We start from the raw sequence: 17987 nt of genomic DNA, 5'->3' as shown, positions 1-17987 counted from the left end.
TCTTGTCTATCTGGTCTATTTGGGGCGTTACTACCTTCCGGCCCCTTCTAGTTCCTTCGATTAGTACTAGTACCCTCTTGATCTTCCTCTTGGTTTCCCATCGCTGCGTTTTTCTGTCGCAGCTATTCCTCAAGGTTTGGTTTGGTCTAATGAGGCGTTCCACTACCACTGTAAGGGTTTGGACCTGTCTCTCCAGGGTAGTAGGTTGTGGCTCATCTCCCTGAACGTTGTTGGTGGTTGCCATCAAGCGAGTAAGTACCATATAACTCTTTGTCCGGGAAGCATTTGTGTGGCTTACAAGTCGCAGTCTTTCCCACAGACGGTGCCATTTGATGATGCCAAAAAATCACCAATGAGCTACACAGTCCTCGTACGCTCGAAACAATACCTATACAATAAACAGAGAAGACCTAACAAAGAGCACTGGTATGGTGTCGGCCAAATACCCTCCAAAGGTCAAGTTAGAACTATTCTCACAACTCTAGAGTGCTAGAAATGGGTAAATTATGCATACCTGTTTTCTGAGGGTCTTTGGGTTTTTATAGTAGTGTAGAACCAAACTCCTATGCTTGCGCAACAAACCTTTTCCATACAGGGAAGATACTCATTAATGGGCGTATTTTCCAGAATCTTCTTTGTATTAGAATTCTATTCATGTTGGGATTCTACAGGCTAGGGTTAATCATAAGACGCAAGTCATTTCCATTTAAGATTCCTTAGAGCCACATAATGATCAAGTTAGTGCCACGTGGCCCTTTGGTCCGTCCACCCTGGTCCGTCCATACTAGATCCATCCACATCCAGCCCACCTATTTAGATCTATTAAGCCCATCCAAATGGACCCATCATCTATATATTTTGATCCATCATCTCAATATTCTTCCTCTTCAGCTAGCAATTGAGTTGTCCCAAGATGTGAATGCTCTCAGCAATTAAATTGGCCAAAGTCACATTTTGACTCACAGATAAAGCTACAAAACACACTTTTTGTCCCTAGTAGAAACTGTTCAGTGCAGGAAACTCTCTCTTTTGTCTTATATTTTATTTCTTCTTGGAAAGTACTCTCACGCGGAAACTGTGAGTATCTTTGCTGAATTCCATCCTAGAATTTCCAAATTCTTACTATAAATTATAAAGTACCATTTCTGTATGCAATTCTTTCTTCCTCCTAATTCAATTTCACAGAATATTTTGTCATAGATTGGTATCATGTGGAAGCACCAAAATGATCCAAGTAAGTTTCAAAGAACTTTGAGTTAGACAAGAAAATTTTAGTATCTGAATATATATATTTGCAATTTATCATTTCGTAGTTTTTGTCAAGAAACAAAGCAATAAGCATTCAGCTGAATTTCTTGTACAGTCTGCATAAAGGACTATAGTTTAATTGTTATTATTTACAATGCTACAGGTCGTATAGTGTACAGTTTTTGTTAGTAAGTAGTTATCATATGAAATGCTGTCATATTGTAAGTAACCAATCGGTTAAGTTCATTAGTTTTTCTCAACCAAAAAAAAAAAGGTTAAGTTCATTATTTAGTTAGTTACGTTCCCAATTCAAATTTGTTTACTTTGTTTCTAGAGTATAAAAACAAAGTTGTAACTTCTTTTGTAATTATGAGAATTAGATTTTTTTTTTTTTTTGGTCAGATTTTGATTTATGGTAAGAGCAGCAAGTCGAAAACACTTCCATTTAAATGGCATCGACTTCAACTTCTTCATCCTCTTCACAAAGCTCATCCATCTTTGATGATCCTTCAAATCCTTTGTACTTGCACCACGGAGATAGCCGTGGTGCCATGCTTGTGTATCAACCTCTTGTGGGAGAAAATTACCCAACTTGGGCAAGATCAATGCAAATGGCATTGATTGCCAAGAACAAGTTAGGGTTTATTGATGGCAAATTGACTCTCATCTCCAATGGTCATGACACCATCGGCAATTCAAGCTTGGATTTGCTGCAACAAAATAGTTGCTTTGTAGATCCTCAATTCCATTTCTCAAGAAATTACTACAAGTATAATCTGTAGAGACACTGCTCTTGAAATCTAGAACAATCTTAAGGGGAGACATTCACAAGGAAATAGACCACGAGTTTTTCAATTACAAAAGGATATTGCTGGTATTACTCAAGGTCAATCGTCAATTACTTCATATTTCACTCATTTGAAGGCTTTATGTGAGCAATTGCAAAATTTTCGACCTTTTCCAACGTGTTCTTGTGGATCTTGCACGTGCAACTTAGGTAAGAAACTCAGTGATCTTCAGCACCAAGATTTAGTGATGCAATTCTTAGTGGGTCTTAATGACTCCTATGCTCAAGTTAGGGCTCAAATTTTGTTGAATCAACAACCCTAGTTACTAAGGTATCTTCTTCTTCAGATAACCATAATAATAGGGGGGGGGGGGGGAAATCCCACCTATAGTCACTCTGGTATGATGGGTCACATTGTTGAGAAGTGTTACAAGATCCATGACTACCCTAATAGCTTCAAGCTAAAGGGAAAGAAGCCCATAGTGGTACACCAAGTCAATCTTCAAGATGAACAAGTTGAAAATAACTCTACTTCTGCTTCTACTTCATTTTCATTCAATCAAGAGCAATGCCAACAATTCTTGGCTATGCTGGGAACTCCAATTCAATCAGGCAATTTTGATTTCGCTAAGAAATAAGTTCACATGGCCAACAATGTAATTCAGCCAGTCACTCATTCCACTTGTATGGCAGGTAATATTCCTTCTTGGAAAAAATTTCATAGTCTTAATTTTAGTTGTGATTTAAGGCATTTGATATTTATTGAAAAAGTGGTTAATAGACATGCATATGGGGAGATACTCGTATTATGGATACTAGGGTTGCAAATCACATAGTACAGTCTATAACTCTACTTGTCACTATCACATTTGTTAAGCATGATATTTCGAAACTTCCAAATGGTTAAACAACTATGATAACTCAGAGGATATTTTAGACATGTATATATATATATATATATATATTTTAGAGAAAAGATTAGTTAGATATTTAATGAAACAGAGTTAGAATAGAAAATCTAAGGTGTAATTGCAGTAAAATCACCTATGGTTTGGCCTGAAATCACTTTACTTGTAGTTTAAAAAATGTCATTTTATCAACTCGAGACAAGTTCTATTTGTCTCCTGTAACTCACCTTTGTTAAAAACAAGGGTGAATAGGTTTTTTAGCTCTGCTTTTATGTCTCTCTTCTCCCAAAGCATAAAAAACATTAGAAAAACAAGATAAAAAATGGGGGGTTTTGTAAAAATTTGGTATAATTATAGTAAACTCACCTATGATTTGACCCATTTTCACTTAACACTTTACTCACCTGATGTTACTTACGTTTAGTCCTTGTTATCCACCTCTGTTAAAAAAGAGGAGTAAATAAGTTTTTTTATTCTCATTTTATGTCTCTCTCCTCCCAAAACAAGAAAAACAAAAAAAACAAAAGAAAACAAGATCAAAATGGGCTATTTTAAACCTAGGAATATGCATCTCTTAGAACATGACTCAAATCAAAAAGAAATTTCAAACCCAGAACACAAAATGGTTATTGCTGTGATTGTTTATGCGGTGAATTAAATTCATGGTTTTGGAGATTCATCTGAATGCTTGTAATGGCTGTTTCAATCACATAGGACGATACCCTAGGAATGGAATATCTGCATTAGACTTGGTAGAATGAATTCATTGTTTATGCTAGTTCTTAGGAACGGAAATTTAAGATTAGAAAGTCAATCTATTACAATGTCTGCACCTTCCCGATGGCAATTTGGGGGCAATTTTCGTTTACTATATTTATCTTGAAGAAAGTATTGTTACTCGCATAGTGATTAATAGACGTTTTTAGTTGTTGATTTGTTATGCCATGGGTAATTGAGTTTTCTCTGTGCACTTGAGTTTTTCTTCAATTTCTGCGTACTAGGAATATGAATTTGATTACAAGTAGCTGATCGGTCAAATTACAATTTTTCCTTTTCCTTTTTGGGGTAAAAGTTTGATCACAAGCTTAATGGCTATAAGTTACATCTATGCATTTTAAAGAAACCCACAAACACCAAAGAGAACCTTCATTGTCAATAGTGGCAGTGAACGGAGTAACAACATCTACCAGCCAAAACAAAAAGAAACCCACAATCACAACAACCAACAAATCAGCACCAGACCAGAACCCATTACTCAAGCTTTTCTTCTCTCTCTTTCTGATCTAAACCAAACCCATACCTATGGTGGAACTTATTTTTTGTGTTGTGATTTGTGTGTGTGTGTGTGTGTCTCTCTCTCTCTCTCTCTGAGATCTTGTGTTGGGTTCTGTGTTTGTTGTAATTGTTGGGGTTTACGCCCTAAAATCCAATTTATTGGCATGTCATAAATAATTAAATTGTTTAATTATATGAGACTATTTATTAATGAACTAATGGGACATTATCATAGTCCATGAGATGCATTGTATGTGATTTATGTGATTTAGTCACAGAAGATATAAATTACAAGTTCCTTGTAAAATCAAAATATAGTTCGTAATCGGTGATGAAATTGGGTGTTTCATCTACGAAGACTATAATACATCAACTAAGATGGTTTGTCTTGATCATGAAAGTGGAGACTTTTAGTTGATGTGTTGATGTGTTTTAAAAGTTAAGGCATATTGAACTGGACCGTTGTGAGATTAATTATTCAATCAACAACTGTCACCTGAATAATTAATCTCATGACTCCTAATTTCATAGACTCTCAATCCTGAGAGGATAGTGAACCTAATCATGAAATGCAAGTTACTTTGATATATCAGGAGTGAGATCTAATATTTATAGGTCAAAACTTTAGTATGTTGGGTAACCACACGTAGTGTTAAGGGAACACATATTCTCAAAATGAAATCTATAATCTCTTTTTATAGAGATACAAAATATCCTCTTGAGATAAGTTTAATGGGAACTGGTTATTTAGGGCACCCACTTTAGTAAAGGGTTACTAAAGCTTATATTTATTGAAATGTTTTTTCAATAAATGTGAATAACTATAAAATTAAACCGATTACTCACAGGATAAAATAATTGTTTACAAAATAACAGTTCCTTATGATTTTGTTCACTATAGATATTTCATAGAGGGGTTAAATAATATCATTAGAGTCTTGTGATATAATTTATTAATAAGGTCTAGAGTATAATTATATTTCTATAGTGGTATTAAATATAATTAATGGTAACTTTGGACTTGTCAAGAGTTGACAAAAAAGCCCAAGGCCCATTGGAGTTAGAGTCTTATTTGTTCCTTTTGGTCCCATCTCAAGCCACAAACTAAAGCCCAAATGGGTCAGCTCAAAAGGCTAACCCAATTAGATAATAAATTTTTATTTAATAAGAGTTATTAAATAAAGTAACTACCAGAGTAGTTATAATGTACGTATGATGAAAAAAAAAAAAAAAAAAGGTTTTTCACTGCAAGGAGAAGAAGAAGTATTTTTCTTTGAAAATCAACGTACGTAAGGACTGATTGAGAGACCACACTTCTTAGGCATCATGTGGAATTAAGATGAAGATTAAAGGTATTCTCAAGTCTTGGTTTTGAATTTCATTGCATCAAGGTACGCTTTTTATGCTTTGTTTTAGAATTCAAGGTTACATGTTATCTCTTATGAATGAAGTAGATTCGTGACTGTTGCTTCCGTTGTGTGTTTTGTATGAGATGTAAAACCAGATTTTCCAACAGTAATATGTGGACTCTCCATAATTTGTGGGCATTTCATTGATTTGTACTTGTTTTAATTTCAAACAATTTGATTTGTAGTTGTTTGGAATTTTATTTGTTACATTCATATACATTTATTTTTAATACCAAACCCTAATTTTTTGATTCGTTTTATGTTTGTTTTCATCTAAAAAATGTTTTTTTTAACGATGATAACAGAGATGGGTAACAGAGACTAAACGGAAATAACCTTTATTGGGAAAAGTGTTAAGTTTTAAACCACGGATAGGCAAAATGAAAATAGAATTTACTGTAATTAACTAATTATCCCTAAAAATTTAGTGCTCAAATTGAATTCAGTATATTTTCCACCATTGTATATACAGGCCCAAAGTTCACACTCTCATACTCACGTAATGGTACTCTAAGCAATCCGGCTTGTCTGTACTCCTACAACTGATACTTATGAAAGTTATTTCGAATATGAGACTTGTAATTAACCAAATTAGTGAGTGTGAAAAAATTATTAGTAATGGTCTTGAACAATGAAAGCTCCTTGCTAAAGTCCTTTATCAAACCATTGAACCCTTGAAACTAACAAGAAAGTTTAATCATTCAATACATCTAATGTTGCAAAAGCTTGAAGAAAGCACACATGATACTTTCTTTGTTGGATAGAAACTAAACTGTTAGTTTTTGGGTAGTAAACCTTAAATCCACAAGAGGTTCCCTAAATCCACAAGGAGATAAATTGGAATACATTAGAGAAAAGTTTGAGAAAAAAACTCTACAATTATATTAATAATAATTTGACTTGCCTTTGACGGCTACAAAAAAAATATAAATACTAAGAAACTAAAACTCTAGGACAATTAGGAAACATATGAAACCCTATTTCACACTAATTACGCGATTAGGTGACAAAATACATAAATTTAAAAAAAATGACAAAATTGAGTTAAATGCAAAATCATAAATTACTTACCTTAAGGGTCGTCCCAAAACAAGCAGGATCTTATTTTGACTTTTGAGCAAAAAGTTATTAAGGAAATGAAAGTTACTATAAACGACAAAATCGCAGTTTTCAGGAGCTAAACGGTGGAATTTGCCAATTTTGGAGGGTGCCTCATGGAAAAGGAATGACTATTACTTAGAAGGATGTTTCACTTTAGCTTGCCAAAGTTCATGCAATTCCAACTTCGTCGCCCATGATTTCTACTAGTGCATTTTTGCCTTGCGCAATGATTTCAAGTATGTGTAAGGGTCCAAAAAGGCCATGATGGTCTGTTTTACTTCAGATTATGAGTCTTCAAGTTCCTCAATGCCTTTGCCTTAAACTTTTCTACAACTGTTCCTACACATTGCTACACTGCATTCCCTTAAACCCCTATGATTGTCTCCCACAAACCTCTTCGGCATACGTAGAAGGTACGAAGCCACTAACAAACATTTCCCTCCTAAGCAAACTAGTCCCATTTGGAAGATTCACAGTCAAATACACCAAGCTCTCTTCCTCCAAAACCCTAAAATTCTTGAATTTCCACCCATCAGAGGCAATCTAAAAGAACATAGCGTCTATAATTCTTGCTTTAGACTTAACCTTAGCTTCATCAAACTTAGCATCCAATCTACCACCCATGAACTCTCTCCAAGAAACCCCCAAGCCCCGCAACCCAACTCAATTCAAGAAAACTCGGAACTTTGGATGCTCTAAGCTAAACTACAGGTGGGTTTACTGCAATTTCTCCATAATCTAATGTAGGGTGTTTTAGAAAGTGGTTAAGTAAAATAGAAAAAGTAATTTCTTATGCTAAAATAAACAAAAATTTTTACATGAGCTAATGTGGATGTTCTTAATCCTCTCTTGGGATAATTGATATTAGTTTTTTTTTTTTTTAATTAATTTCTTCGGAAGAAGATGATAGTGTATATATTTTGCCAATGATTTATAAATTTCTTAATTGGTAGAAAAGTAATATACATACATACATATATATATATATATATATATATATATATATATATATCATTGGCAATGAAATGCTCTTATAGAGTGTAAAATTAAAAAGAGAGTTTTAACTTTTGCTAATTAATGAGAATTAAATATTTTCTCATCAGATTTCGATATTTTTGGTTGCAAAATTTGTTGCCAACAATAGCTCAAACCCTGGCAGTTGGATATGGAATGGAAAAAAATCCAACTCCAGACTTCCCTATGCAGCTTTCCATTGCATCACTCTTCCCAGCCTACAACTTTGACCCTGAAACTAATGCTAGTTCAGAATCCAATGAAATACCTCCAAATTTTTCTCTTTATTCCAATTTCATAATGCCATTATTCCCACCAGCTAGGTCTCAAACAGACAATGTTTCCGAAAATGATGAAATAAATTTGACTGATCCTTCCATATCAGCATTAGCAACGCCTAAAAGACACACAATCCAGACAAGCAGCTTCAGAGGTAAATTCCATGGTTTTGAAATCCGGATTAGATCATACGGTCCGACTGGGAAAACCTCGAACCGCTCCTTTTTGTAATTCTTTTAGCCTCAAGAACCGTTCAATGGGAAAAAATAGGGACCTATGTGAACTGCGGTCAGACCTCACGGTTCTGAGAACCGTGATCAGACCACTTCTCATGGTTCCCTATTTTTCTTTGAATCTGAACCTTAAAAAATAAAAAATAAAAAAACACAGAAAAACGGATCCTCACCGACCAAACTGTACCAAGCTTTGGGCCGACTGAAAGAGCCGATGCAGGCGAATGGAACTTGATGACCTTTCCGACGCCGGTGCGGTGACATAGTCAGAGCTGATTTTCAAAACCAACCCATATATAGAAATAAAATTGAGGGAAAATAAGGGAAAACATTCTTAGTAAATTACTAGAAAGAAATCCTACTTATACCCCCCAACACAGAAGGTAATATTTTTTTGGTAGATTACATCTTAGCGTTGCCGTTGATGCTTCTTCCGTATCTGCAGAAGAGAGAGTAGAGTTAAACTTAGAAACTAACGAAGAGAAAAGAAAAGACTGAAAACTAAAAAGTAGAGAAGAATGAGGTAATCAGATAAGATTAAAAGAAAGTGGAGGTTGGTGGGGCATTAAAAGAAAGTGGAGGTTGGTGGAGGTAATCAAATAAGATTAAAAGAAATGACAATGCCACGTTTTGATTTCTAAGTTATTCAACTTTTTTTTTTTTTTTTTTTTTTAGTTTTATAAAAATTAGAGTGCCACGTTGATCTGAAAAATATAAAACTAGAAAATCACTACACTTTTTTTGATAATTAGTCCACAGTTAACCAAAAAAAAGAAAAAAAAAAGATAATAAGAATACTCCTCTCTTAAGTTTAATTAATTTATTTATATTTTAAATAATTATTAAATTAATTATGACGTCATCACAGTTTGACCCCGGTTCAATTTTGATTCGACCTTAAAAACCTTGAACCTCTCCCTTTTACAGTTCAATAAACGGTCCGGATATGAAAACCTTGGTAAATTCTAGTTCCCGAATTCAAACCTCCCTCCTCTGCTAAACAACAAAAAATTCCCATTTTCTCTCTAACTTCTAGTACTATATTCAAAAGAAATAGATTCCCAATTTTGGCTGGTTTTGGATTTTCAAGATCTGAATTCAGAAGTTTGTATTAGTTGCTTGCTGAGGATACTGTGTGAACTGAGAAAAGAAACAAACTTAAAAAAATAAATAAAATTCAAAACTGGTATGTTAATATGTTTGTCATACATAGCCAAACTCTTTCAAATCATTTGTGCTAAGCTCTTTGTTTATCAAATTTAAGTCCTTAACTATCAAGTTATGAAAAGTCTCAAACGAGAGAGAGAGAGACTAGTTCCAGGATTTTCAATTTTAAGAAGTCGGGCCTTGGTGCAAAGGCAAGTACTTTCCACCAAAATTCCAAAATTCCAAAAAAAAAAAAAAAAAAAAAAAAAAAAAAACAATAAATTTACCAATCACTTCTCCCAAACCCTACAAAACTGAGAGTTGTGCATTAACAATTTGGGAACGATTTATTTAGCTGAAATTAAAAACTTTTTGCTAAAAGTGTAGAAAAAAAAAGTTAAAAGCTAACTAAATACCTACGAATAATATCAAAAAGTACAATGGAACCCATTGTACCAAACAAAACTAAAAAGGGAACTGAACTTTTTATTGCATCCCAAACAAACTCAAAAGTACACTTTTTTTTTTTTAGTATCTTCTTTTTTTGTTGTTGGTATATCTGATGAATGCTATAGATCTATGTGCGTTATGTTAAATCAATATTGATTTGTATCTGTGGGATGAATTACAATGAACTACTTATTTGTTGATTTCTTAGATGTATTGGATGCTTCAAGAGCTGGTAGTGAGAGGAAACGTGTTTTGAATCGAGCGGATCTAATCAGTGCCAATAACTCAATACATGTACAGAAGCCTGGGGGTGTAAAATTCAATATAAAGGAAACCCTCGAGGCCACAAGGAATTTCTCCCTCTCTTTTGAGATCGGACAAGGTGGGTTTGGAAAAGTCTTCAAGGGGAGACTCAAAGATGGAACCTTGGTTGCGGTAAAACGTTCGAAGAAGGTTCGGTGAAAGTTGTTTATGATAATTCCGTTTTCTGGGTCTGACACAAACTTATGGAACTTCACATTTAAGACAACAAATGTGTGACATAGAGCTTTGACAAGTACTTGTTTTTTCTTTGCAGAGTGTATATGATAAGTATTTAGAAGTGGAATTCCAGAGTGAGATTCAAACTCTAGCGAAGGTGGAACATTTGAATCTGGTCAAGTTTTATGGATATTTGGAGCAAGAAGATGAAAATATTGTTGTTTTGGAGTATGTTCCCAATGGAACCCTCAGAGAACATTTGGATTGTGAGTTCTTTTAGTGTGGCTTTACTTTCATTTACTCTGTGTGTGCTTGAGTTCCTGAAATTTGATCCGAGAACTACTGCAGGTATTCGTGGCAATATTCTGAGCCTTGCTGCACGGCTAGATATTGGAATTGATGTGGCCCATGCCATCACCTATCTTCATATGTATACAGGTATACACCTCTGGGGTGACTTAATTCATTTGTCCTGTCAAAATTAAAAAGTTATTTGCGTTTAGAATCTATTTCAAAAGATCCAACATGATTTTCTGTCGGTTCCCTTGTAGATCACCCTATCATTCATAGAGACATAAAATCTTCCAACATTCTCCTCAGGGAAAACTTTAGAGCCAAGATAGCCGACTTTGGTTTTGCTACACTGGCAGCTGACAATGATTCAGGTGTTAAAGGAACTACTGGCTACTTGGACCCAGAGTACCCCAGAACCTCTCAGTTTACTGAGAAGAGTGATGTGTTTTCATTTGGTGTGTTATTGGTTGAACTAGTCACGGGCAGGCGTTCAATCAAAACAAAACAAGAACTGAAGGAGCGGATAACGGCAAAATGGTATGATTCTGTTAAGACTTTTCTTTTGGTCGCTAGCAATTTTGAAATTTGATTAACAATTTCCTGCAAAAACAGAGTAAAAGAAACTTCCATGACTGTTTAACAAAAATCCATATGATTATCTTCACACGTCCATCAAAGTATCTTACCTAGCCTTTGCAACAATTTTCCAACTCTTTCCTTCTTTTAACTGGATAAGTTACACTTGAACATTTTCCAAAACTAAGAAAATTCTTTACCCTAATGCGACTTGATTTTAAGTTCAGGCCATGAAGAAGTTTACTGATTGAGAAGCTATTTCAACCTTGGACCCAAAGCTGGCATGTGATGCTGCAAATATCTTAGCCGTTGATAAGATTCTTGAACTAGCCTTACAATGTTTGGCTACATGTAGCCAGAATCGGCCTAGCATGAGGAGGTGTGCAGGAATCCTTTGGCGTATCCGTAAAGAGTACAGAGAGGCATTAGCTTCAGATGTCAGTTCACTCTCATCCTATTCCATGAGCACTTCAATAAGATAACATTGAGAGAAATAGCATAAGAGATCTCTAAGGTGAGAGTAGTGAGCATCAACGAAGTCGAGTCTTTGAATCAAGATGTTTCATGGTAGGATGAAGCCTATAATCTTCATGAAGGTTCAATTGTTGCTAGAATATGGAAAGAATTCGTTTATAATTTGTCCATGAGATTTGGCTTGTGTATAGGAAATTTAGTTTGAGATGGGTAAGTTCTCTACTTTCTCCCCAGCTTTGTGTGTATTTCTTTTTGTTGAATTGTGTTTATTGTTTTAATTCTTCTTGAAGGAATCTGAGAACATCGGTAAGGGTTTTTAATTTGTATTTCAAATCATATTACTATCGCTAGAATCCTAATTGTGTAATTCCCTTTTGGAAAGGTCCTGGTGAGGATCGGCAATGGTGGCACCAGTGGAGGAGAAAAGATTGGGACTGGTGGAGAGAGAGTTGGGTTAGGGAGAGAAGCAAAAGGGTGTGAGGAGAAAGCTTTGTTTGGGTCTAATAGTCTATTTAATTGGTTATGTGCTTCTCACATGACCAAAGAAAGTTACCAATTTTTTCATTGTGCCTAATCTAGTTTGTAGGAATACCTCCAAACTAGGTTATGTATAAAGTTTTTCTTTATCCCTTGTCTAGACTAAAGAAAGGAAAGATCACCCAAAAAAAACAGAAACCTTATCAATATGTTCTATGGTTTCAATCCGAAGTTCTTAACACCACATAATATATCATATTTAACATTCCAAATAATACTATACCAAGGAAGACAAAACCGAGCCGCAACAGTGTGGCCACAAACATTTGATGGAGTTTATACCTATCATTTTATAGAAAAATATCCTCCAATAATGGAAAAGAACAATAGACATTTATGACACAATCATACAACACACAAGGAAGACAACACCATCGACAATCTTTGATAAACACCTGACCATGTGCAATCTAGTTTAAATTTAATTCTCTGGGCATGGTCACTCCAAGAACAACCTGATACGGTAAATGATCCGTTCCCGGCAAATGGGACATCTGTCCAATCTTTCCCCACATTCCACACATGTCTGCAATAAAATAATTGTATCTCAAAATATTAGCAACACCATGTAAATGAGGGAGAGAATATCATCAAATTATTATTATCAGCCCAGCTCACCGTGTGCCCACAGAGAAAAGCCATGCCCCTTGCATTAGTGACACAAATTGCGCATTCCTGGATTCAAATTGGACAGAAGTAAATTCGTGATTTGAAATAGATAATAATTTTATAAATCCGAAAGGCAACAATGATGTGGACTTAAAAATAAATTGGATGAATTAACATGACCCTGTTAGAGATCCATCAATGGTTTGGTTTAGAAAATAGTGTCACAGATGACAGAACTAATATGGAGCTAGTAACCCAAGTGCTTGAAGAGTCTGCAAGTTTTGACCGAGCAGGACCAATTGTTCAATCTCATTTCTAAATATTTTGCATTCATCATAATCTAAAAGTATATAGATAAAATGGAAGCATTGTCCCTTTCCTTAACAACCTTGCCACCCACTGCTTTAATGGAGGTGCCAAGGCATGCAATGATTAAAATCTAATAAGCTGGTAACACAGTCAGGCGAAGCACACTATAAATAGCAATACTCATACCCTTCACAAATTTTACATATTAATCTGACTATTGGGGTGATAAGTTTATTAATCTATATCTATATTTATTTATCTATAGCATTTATTGTTGTTACGCTCCTATTGAGCTACATACATCAACGGCCACATCATCCACTTATTTTTTACACTTTGTTTTTTCTTTTTAAAATTTTGTTCTCCTTAAACTCAAGATATATATATATATATATATATATATATATATATATATATATTCTCCTTGTTAGTCCACACTTACTATTACACTCCTTCCAACTTTTCCCCTCCCTCTGTCTCTTTATTTCTCCACTCCTCTCTATTTTTCCGTTACACCTCTTTTATGGGGAAGGCTAAAATATCAGGCTGACCATGTCATTTCATGTCATTTTACTGTCAAATATATAATGAGATTTCCTGAATATATAGGTCTTTGTAGTTGACCCTAGGAGGACAAGGGGATTCTTGATTGGGACTAGACTCAAGGACACATTGATTGTCCTAGATATTAGCTCAAACAATGATAACATCAGGCTATAATCATGGTTATACATATATAACAGATGGTATACTAACAAAATGGTTATCTTCAACTCATGAGTTCAATTTAAGATTTTACTTTTATAATTTGATATTAAAATTACAATTTTGTTCTAAATCACACTAATGTTTATTATTCTAAATAGAGTCCAGAATGCAATAATTTGTAACCATGTAGTTTTGGATTAATCTCTCTTACCTGTTGCAAATTAGCAACATGATGATCCTCTACCACATGAGCTTCCTGCATCACATCATCAGTACAACCATCATATCTTGGTGGTAAATCCCAATTGATGGAACTATCAAGGACATATTGATTGTCCTTGATTTTAGCTCAATCAATGATATATTCAAGCTAGAATCAAGGCAATACATATTTAAACAGATATGGTAAACTAACAAAATGGTATCTTCAACTCATGATTTCAATAGAGTCTTTTAATATTTTACATTATAGTTTGATATTAAAAATCACAAATTTGTTCGAAATCACAATGATGTTTATTATTCTAAATAGATTCCAGGATGCAATAAGTTGTAACCATGTAGTTTTGGATTAATGTCACTTACCTGTGGCAAATTAGCAACATGATCCTCCACCACATGAGCTTCCTGCATCACATCAACTGCATTGTCAGTACAATCACTATCAAGGACATATTGGTTGTCCTTGATTTTATCTCAATCAATGACATAATCAGGCTAGAATCAAGGTTATATATATTTAAACAGATATGGTACATTTAAAATCATGATTTTTCAACAAAGTCTTTTAAGATTTTACTTTTATAATTTGATATAAAAATTACAAATTTTGTTCTTAATCACACTAATTTTTATTATTCTAAATAGAGTCCAGAATAAAATAATTCATAACCATGTAGTTTTGGGTTAATGTATCTTACCTGTGGCACATCAGCTACATCATCTGGTACCACATGAGCTTCCTGCATCACATCAACTGCATCATTGATATAATCATCATATCTTGGTGGTAATTCCAAATTGATGGAACTACCTTTCAGTTGCTCAATCATCTTTGTCATTATTATTGTCATTGTTATCGTATGACATTAGAAACAACTGTTTGATGACTAAACAACTAGAGCAATTATTTAGTACTATGGGAGCAATGCTTCATGCGCTCACATTAAATTCATAATATACGCTTTGGATGTAGAGGAAGAGGTTGGGCTTAAGAAGCATCCTAACCCAGGTACTTTTGAGAGTCAACTGCCATGGTGGGGAGTTTTCTAGGCCAATCTGATAGGGACCAGCAATTTGGCCAATTGGGCAGTGGATGAAGAGGTGTGTTAAATTCCCAAGTTCAATCAATGATATAATCAGGCTAGAAGTACACTAACAAAATGGTATCTTCAATTCATGATTTCCCTAAAATCTTCTAAGACTTTACTTTTAAAATTTGATATTAAAATTATGAATTTGATCTAAATCACATCAGTGTTTACTACTTAAAAAAATAAATAAAAATCTAGAATTCAATAATTAAATTCCATGTAGGTTTGAATTCAATTAAAGTTTCTTACCAGTGGCAAATCAGCTACATAATCCTGCACCATCTCATCTGCATCATCATCTGCTTCATCTGGTGAATCATCAAATCTTGGTGGTAAATCCCAATTGGTGGAACCATCTTCCGGCATCTGATTGCTGAGGTTGCAGAGTGATTCGATAAACTCATCAATCAATTGCGACTCCGGATCGCTGAGGTTGGAGAGTGATTGGATAAACTCATCAAGATCTAATTTGAACAATGAAGAAATTAAAGCAACGATAAGTAACATTTTTTGAAAAGGAATTCTTACCCGTAGTTTAAAACCCATCCAGGAATATTAGCAACTTTTGTCAAAGCATATCTCCACAAAGACACAACCTCTGTGCTATCTTTGAAACGCTCTTCATGTTTGGCAAAGGCATCAGCGAAAGCCCCTCTCTGATTCCGCACATCATGAGGATCCACATAATGGAAAATTGGCAGAACTATCAGCTTCTTCTTTTCCATACATTCAACGATTTTTGTTACTTCAGCCAAGCACCAACGGGAAGAAGCGTAGTTTCTCGAGAGAATGACGACAGCAAATTTTGCTTCTTCTATTGCTATGAATAGCTCCTCAGCAATGGATTTTCCTCGTTCGAACCGTTCAGCATCCCTAAATGTGGATATGCCTTTCTGATTCATCCCAGCGAATAGAAGGTCTGTAAAGTTATTGCGGGTGTCGCTGCCTCTGAAACTGAGAAAGACATCGTATTTCTTTCTGTCTTCAGAAAAGACATTGTTAAAGGGAAGAGAGGAGGAGGAAGCGTTTACTGTGTCCACAGAAGCCATCGGAAATATATAATCCTACCTATGTACTGTAGTATCTATAAAAAAAGTGGAAGAGTGTGGTGGCTGGCTCACCTTTGCACTTAATGACCTGACCAGCTGTGCTTGACATGGCTTAAACTTGGATGATTTTTCTGAGTGAAATTAGAGATCACTTTTGTTTTGATTGTGAGTGCTCTGTCAGTGGTGGTACTATATGGTATATATACACTGTTGGTTTAAGAGAATAAATGGACAGAAGTACAAATATACCCCCATTTGGGTTATGTGATAATGTCAATAATTCCAGCTTGGTGATCAAGCCAAACAGGTGGCAAACACGCAATACCATTAATGGTTTTCAAAGGCGCCCTCGGGTTCTCTCAATAATACTTATTATCCATTATTCATTAGTCATAAGCACAGTTTTGAAAATTTTTTTAACTGTGGCCAATAGTAAACCAGTTCCTGTTTGTTGACAAGTACAGATAAATGTTTGACATCCACCCACGCAAGATATTATCTTTTTTACACATTCTTTTTTTTTACAAATTTAATCTATTTTAAAATGAGAACGGATAGGTGGACAATATTTTTATAATACTATCATAATAAATTATAAGTAGTTAGTTGTTATTAATTTTAATTTAAATTTATTATTAAAATTATTTTTTTACCTTACTAATAATAATCTGTAATAAATTTATCATTTAAAATTTATTGTGAAAATATTATGTACATATAACATGTCTCGTTAAGTTCTTTTTTTATAGATACTACAGTACATAGGTAGTTTTGAAGAATAACAGCAGAGGGATATAAATTAGGGAATGAGAATAAAGATTTTTTTGAAGTTAATTTGAAGAAAGGGAAGAGGAAATGAACGAATAGGATGTTGAAAGAAGGAAATTGGGATTGCGGCGGTAACTCGAAAGTCAAATGCTCAAAATTTCTGTACTGAATACAGTTGTTCAAGACACTTTAAACGCTTAGGCCCAGAGTAGGCCTCACTCGCAGCCCATTATCGCCAACCACTCTTGTTTTTTCTATAGTGCTTCCGCCCAAGCCTTTTTTCCTGGGTTTCCACTTTCCCAGTCAACTTTGGATACATTTTTGAAAAGAAAAAAAATTTCCCACTGTCATTGGTATCTCTTTCTAAGATCACGCACACAAAAAAATAAATAAATAAATAAAATTAAAAATTACAAAAAGAAATTTGTATGTTAATCGGGTTATGATCCTCAAAAGTTTCTAGAGAAACTCTAAGGTAGAGTTTCTAAAATTCTAATTATTTATTTAAAAATAAGTGAAGTGAATTTTATCGCCTTATGAGTGGTTCAAGCAAATATCAAAATTGTGATAGTTAAACGTTGTTTAAATGTTGATGACGTGTTAACATTCAACTCACTCATTTCAAAATAATTAATAGACTGAATTTTAAGACCTTCATGGTAGAATTATCCTAGAAATTAGAGGGTATTCTAATCTTATATAGGTGAGTTAAAAACTTTCTTTTAAATTGGATTGAAAGAAATAAATAAAAAAGGGCTTCAACCCGTCACATGTGTGTCAATTCAATTGATTATTTACATGCATTTTTAATCACATAACAAATTTAATCCTCACATAACTTATTTATACAACTTAATAGGGTCGTTCATACATGTGGATTATTATTATTATTATTTGAAATGATGCGGATTGTTAAATAAATGTTTACGTCGGAGAAAATTACTTTAAACCAGTTTGAAGGAATTTCTCGTAATTTTTTTGTGGCTATTAAAGTATTGAACCTTTAATTAACAAAATAGA

The 17987-nt window shown here is 34.3% G+C and overlaps 2 protein-coding genes across 3 annotated transcripts; one reads left to right on the top strand and one right to left on the bottom strand.

Annotated features, from left to right (window-relative positions):
• The first annotated feature begins 1697 nt into the window (after positions 1-1697).
• Positions 1698-11666, top strand: LOC126724598 (calmodulin-binding receptor-like cytoplasmic kinase 2). Its single transcript, XM_050429076.1, has 6 exons — positions 1698-2017; positions 7832-8175; positions 10059-10303; positions 10428-10596; positions 10679-10768; positions 10882-11666. Exons 1-6 carry the CDS (start codon positions 1698-1700, stop codon positions 11211-11213), a joined length of 1500 nt encoding a protein of 499 aa, XP_050285033.1. The 3' UTR covers positions 11214-11666.
• Positions 11667-12402: 736 nt separating this feature from the next.
• LOC126720312 (TMV resistance protein N-like) lies at positions 12403-16424 on the bottom strand. Of its 2 annotated transcripts, XM_050422643.1 has the most exons (7): positions 15679-16421; positions 15400-15577; positions 14758-14799; positions 14423-14464; positions 14049-14093; positions 12830-12886; positions 12403-12737 (listed from the first exon to the last, which is right to left on the bottom strand). In XM_050422643.1, the coding sequence occupies exons 1-7, from the start codon at positions 16197-16199 to the stop codon at positions 12651-12653; spliced, it is 972 nt and encodes a 323-aa protein (XP_050278600.1). In that variant the 5' UTR covers positions 16200-16421; the 3' UTR covers positions 12403-12650. The 2 variants fall into 2 exon arrangements, with proteins under 2 accessions (XP_050278600.1, XP_050278601.1); XM_050422644.1 differs by lacking the exon at positions 14049-14093 and having other exon boundaries at positions 15679-16424.
• Positions 16425-17987: the final 1563 nt, after the last annotated feature.

This window comes from Quercus robur, chromosome 4 (assembly GCF_932294415.1).
Source record: "Quercus robur chromosome 4, dhQueRobu3.1, whole genome shotgun sequence".
In the NCBI taxonomy this organism is placed as follows: Eukaryota; Viridiplantae; Streptophyta; class Magnoliopsida; order Fagales; family Fagaceae; genus Quercus; species Quercus robur.
Note: the sequence above shows the minus strand (reverse complement) of the source record. Positions and strands in the feature narration are given on the sequence as shown.

Bases quoted from the DNA above. Each gene is read 5' to 3' on its own strand.
- LOC126724598 (XM_050429076.1), top strand. From the start codon at position 1,698: ATGGCATCGACTTCAACTTCTTCATCCTCTTCACAAAGCTCATCCATC. The intron at 2,018-7,831 runs GTATAATCTGTA...TTTTCTCATCAG, and splicing joins TTCTCAAGAAATTACTACAA to ATTTCGATATTTTTGGTTGC. The intron at 10,304-10,427 runs GTTCGGTGAAAG...TTTTCTTTGCAG, and splicing joins CGGTAAAACGTTCGAAGAAG to AGTGTATATGATAAGTATTT.
- LOC126720312 (XM_050422643.1), bottom strand. From the start codon at position 16,199: ATGGCTTCTGTGGACACAGTAAACGCTTCCTCCTCCTCTCTTCCCTTT. The intron at 14,465-14,757 runs GTAAGATACATT...GATGTGATGCAG, and splicing joins ATGTAGCTGATGTGCCACAG to GAAGCTCATGTGGTGGAGGA. The intron at 12,887-14,048 runs GTAAGAGAGATT...ATTTGAATCCAG, and splicing joins ATGTTGCTAATTTGCAACAG to GAATGCGCAATTTGTGTCAC.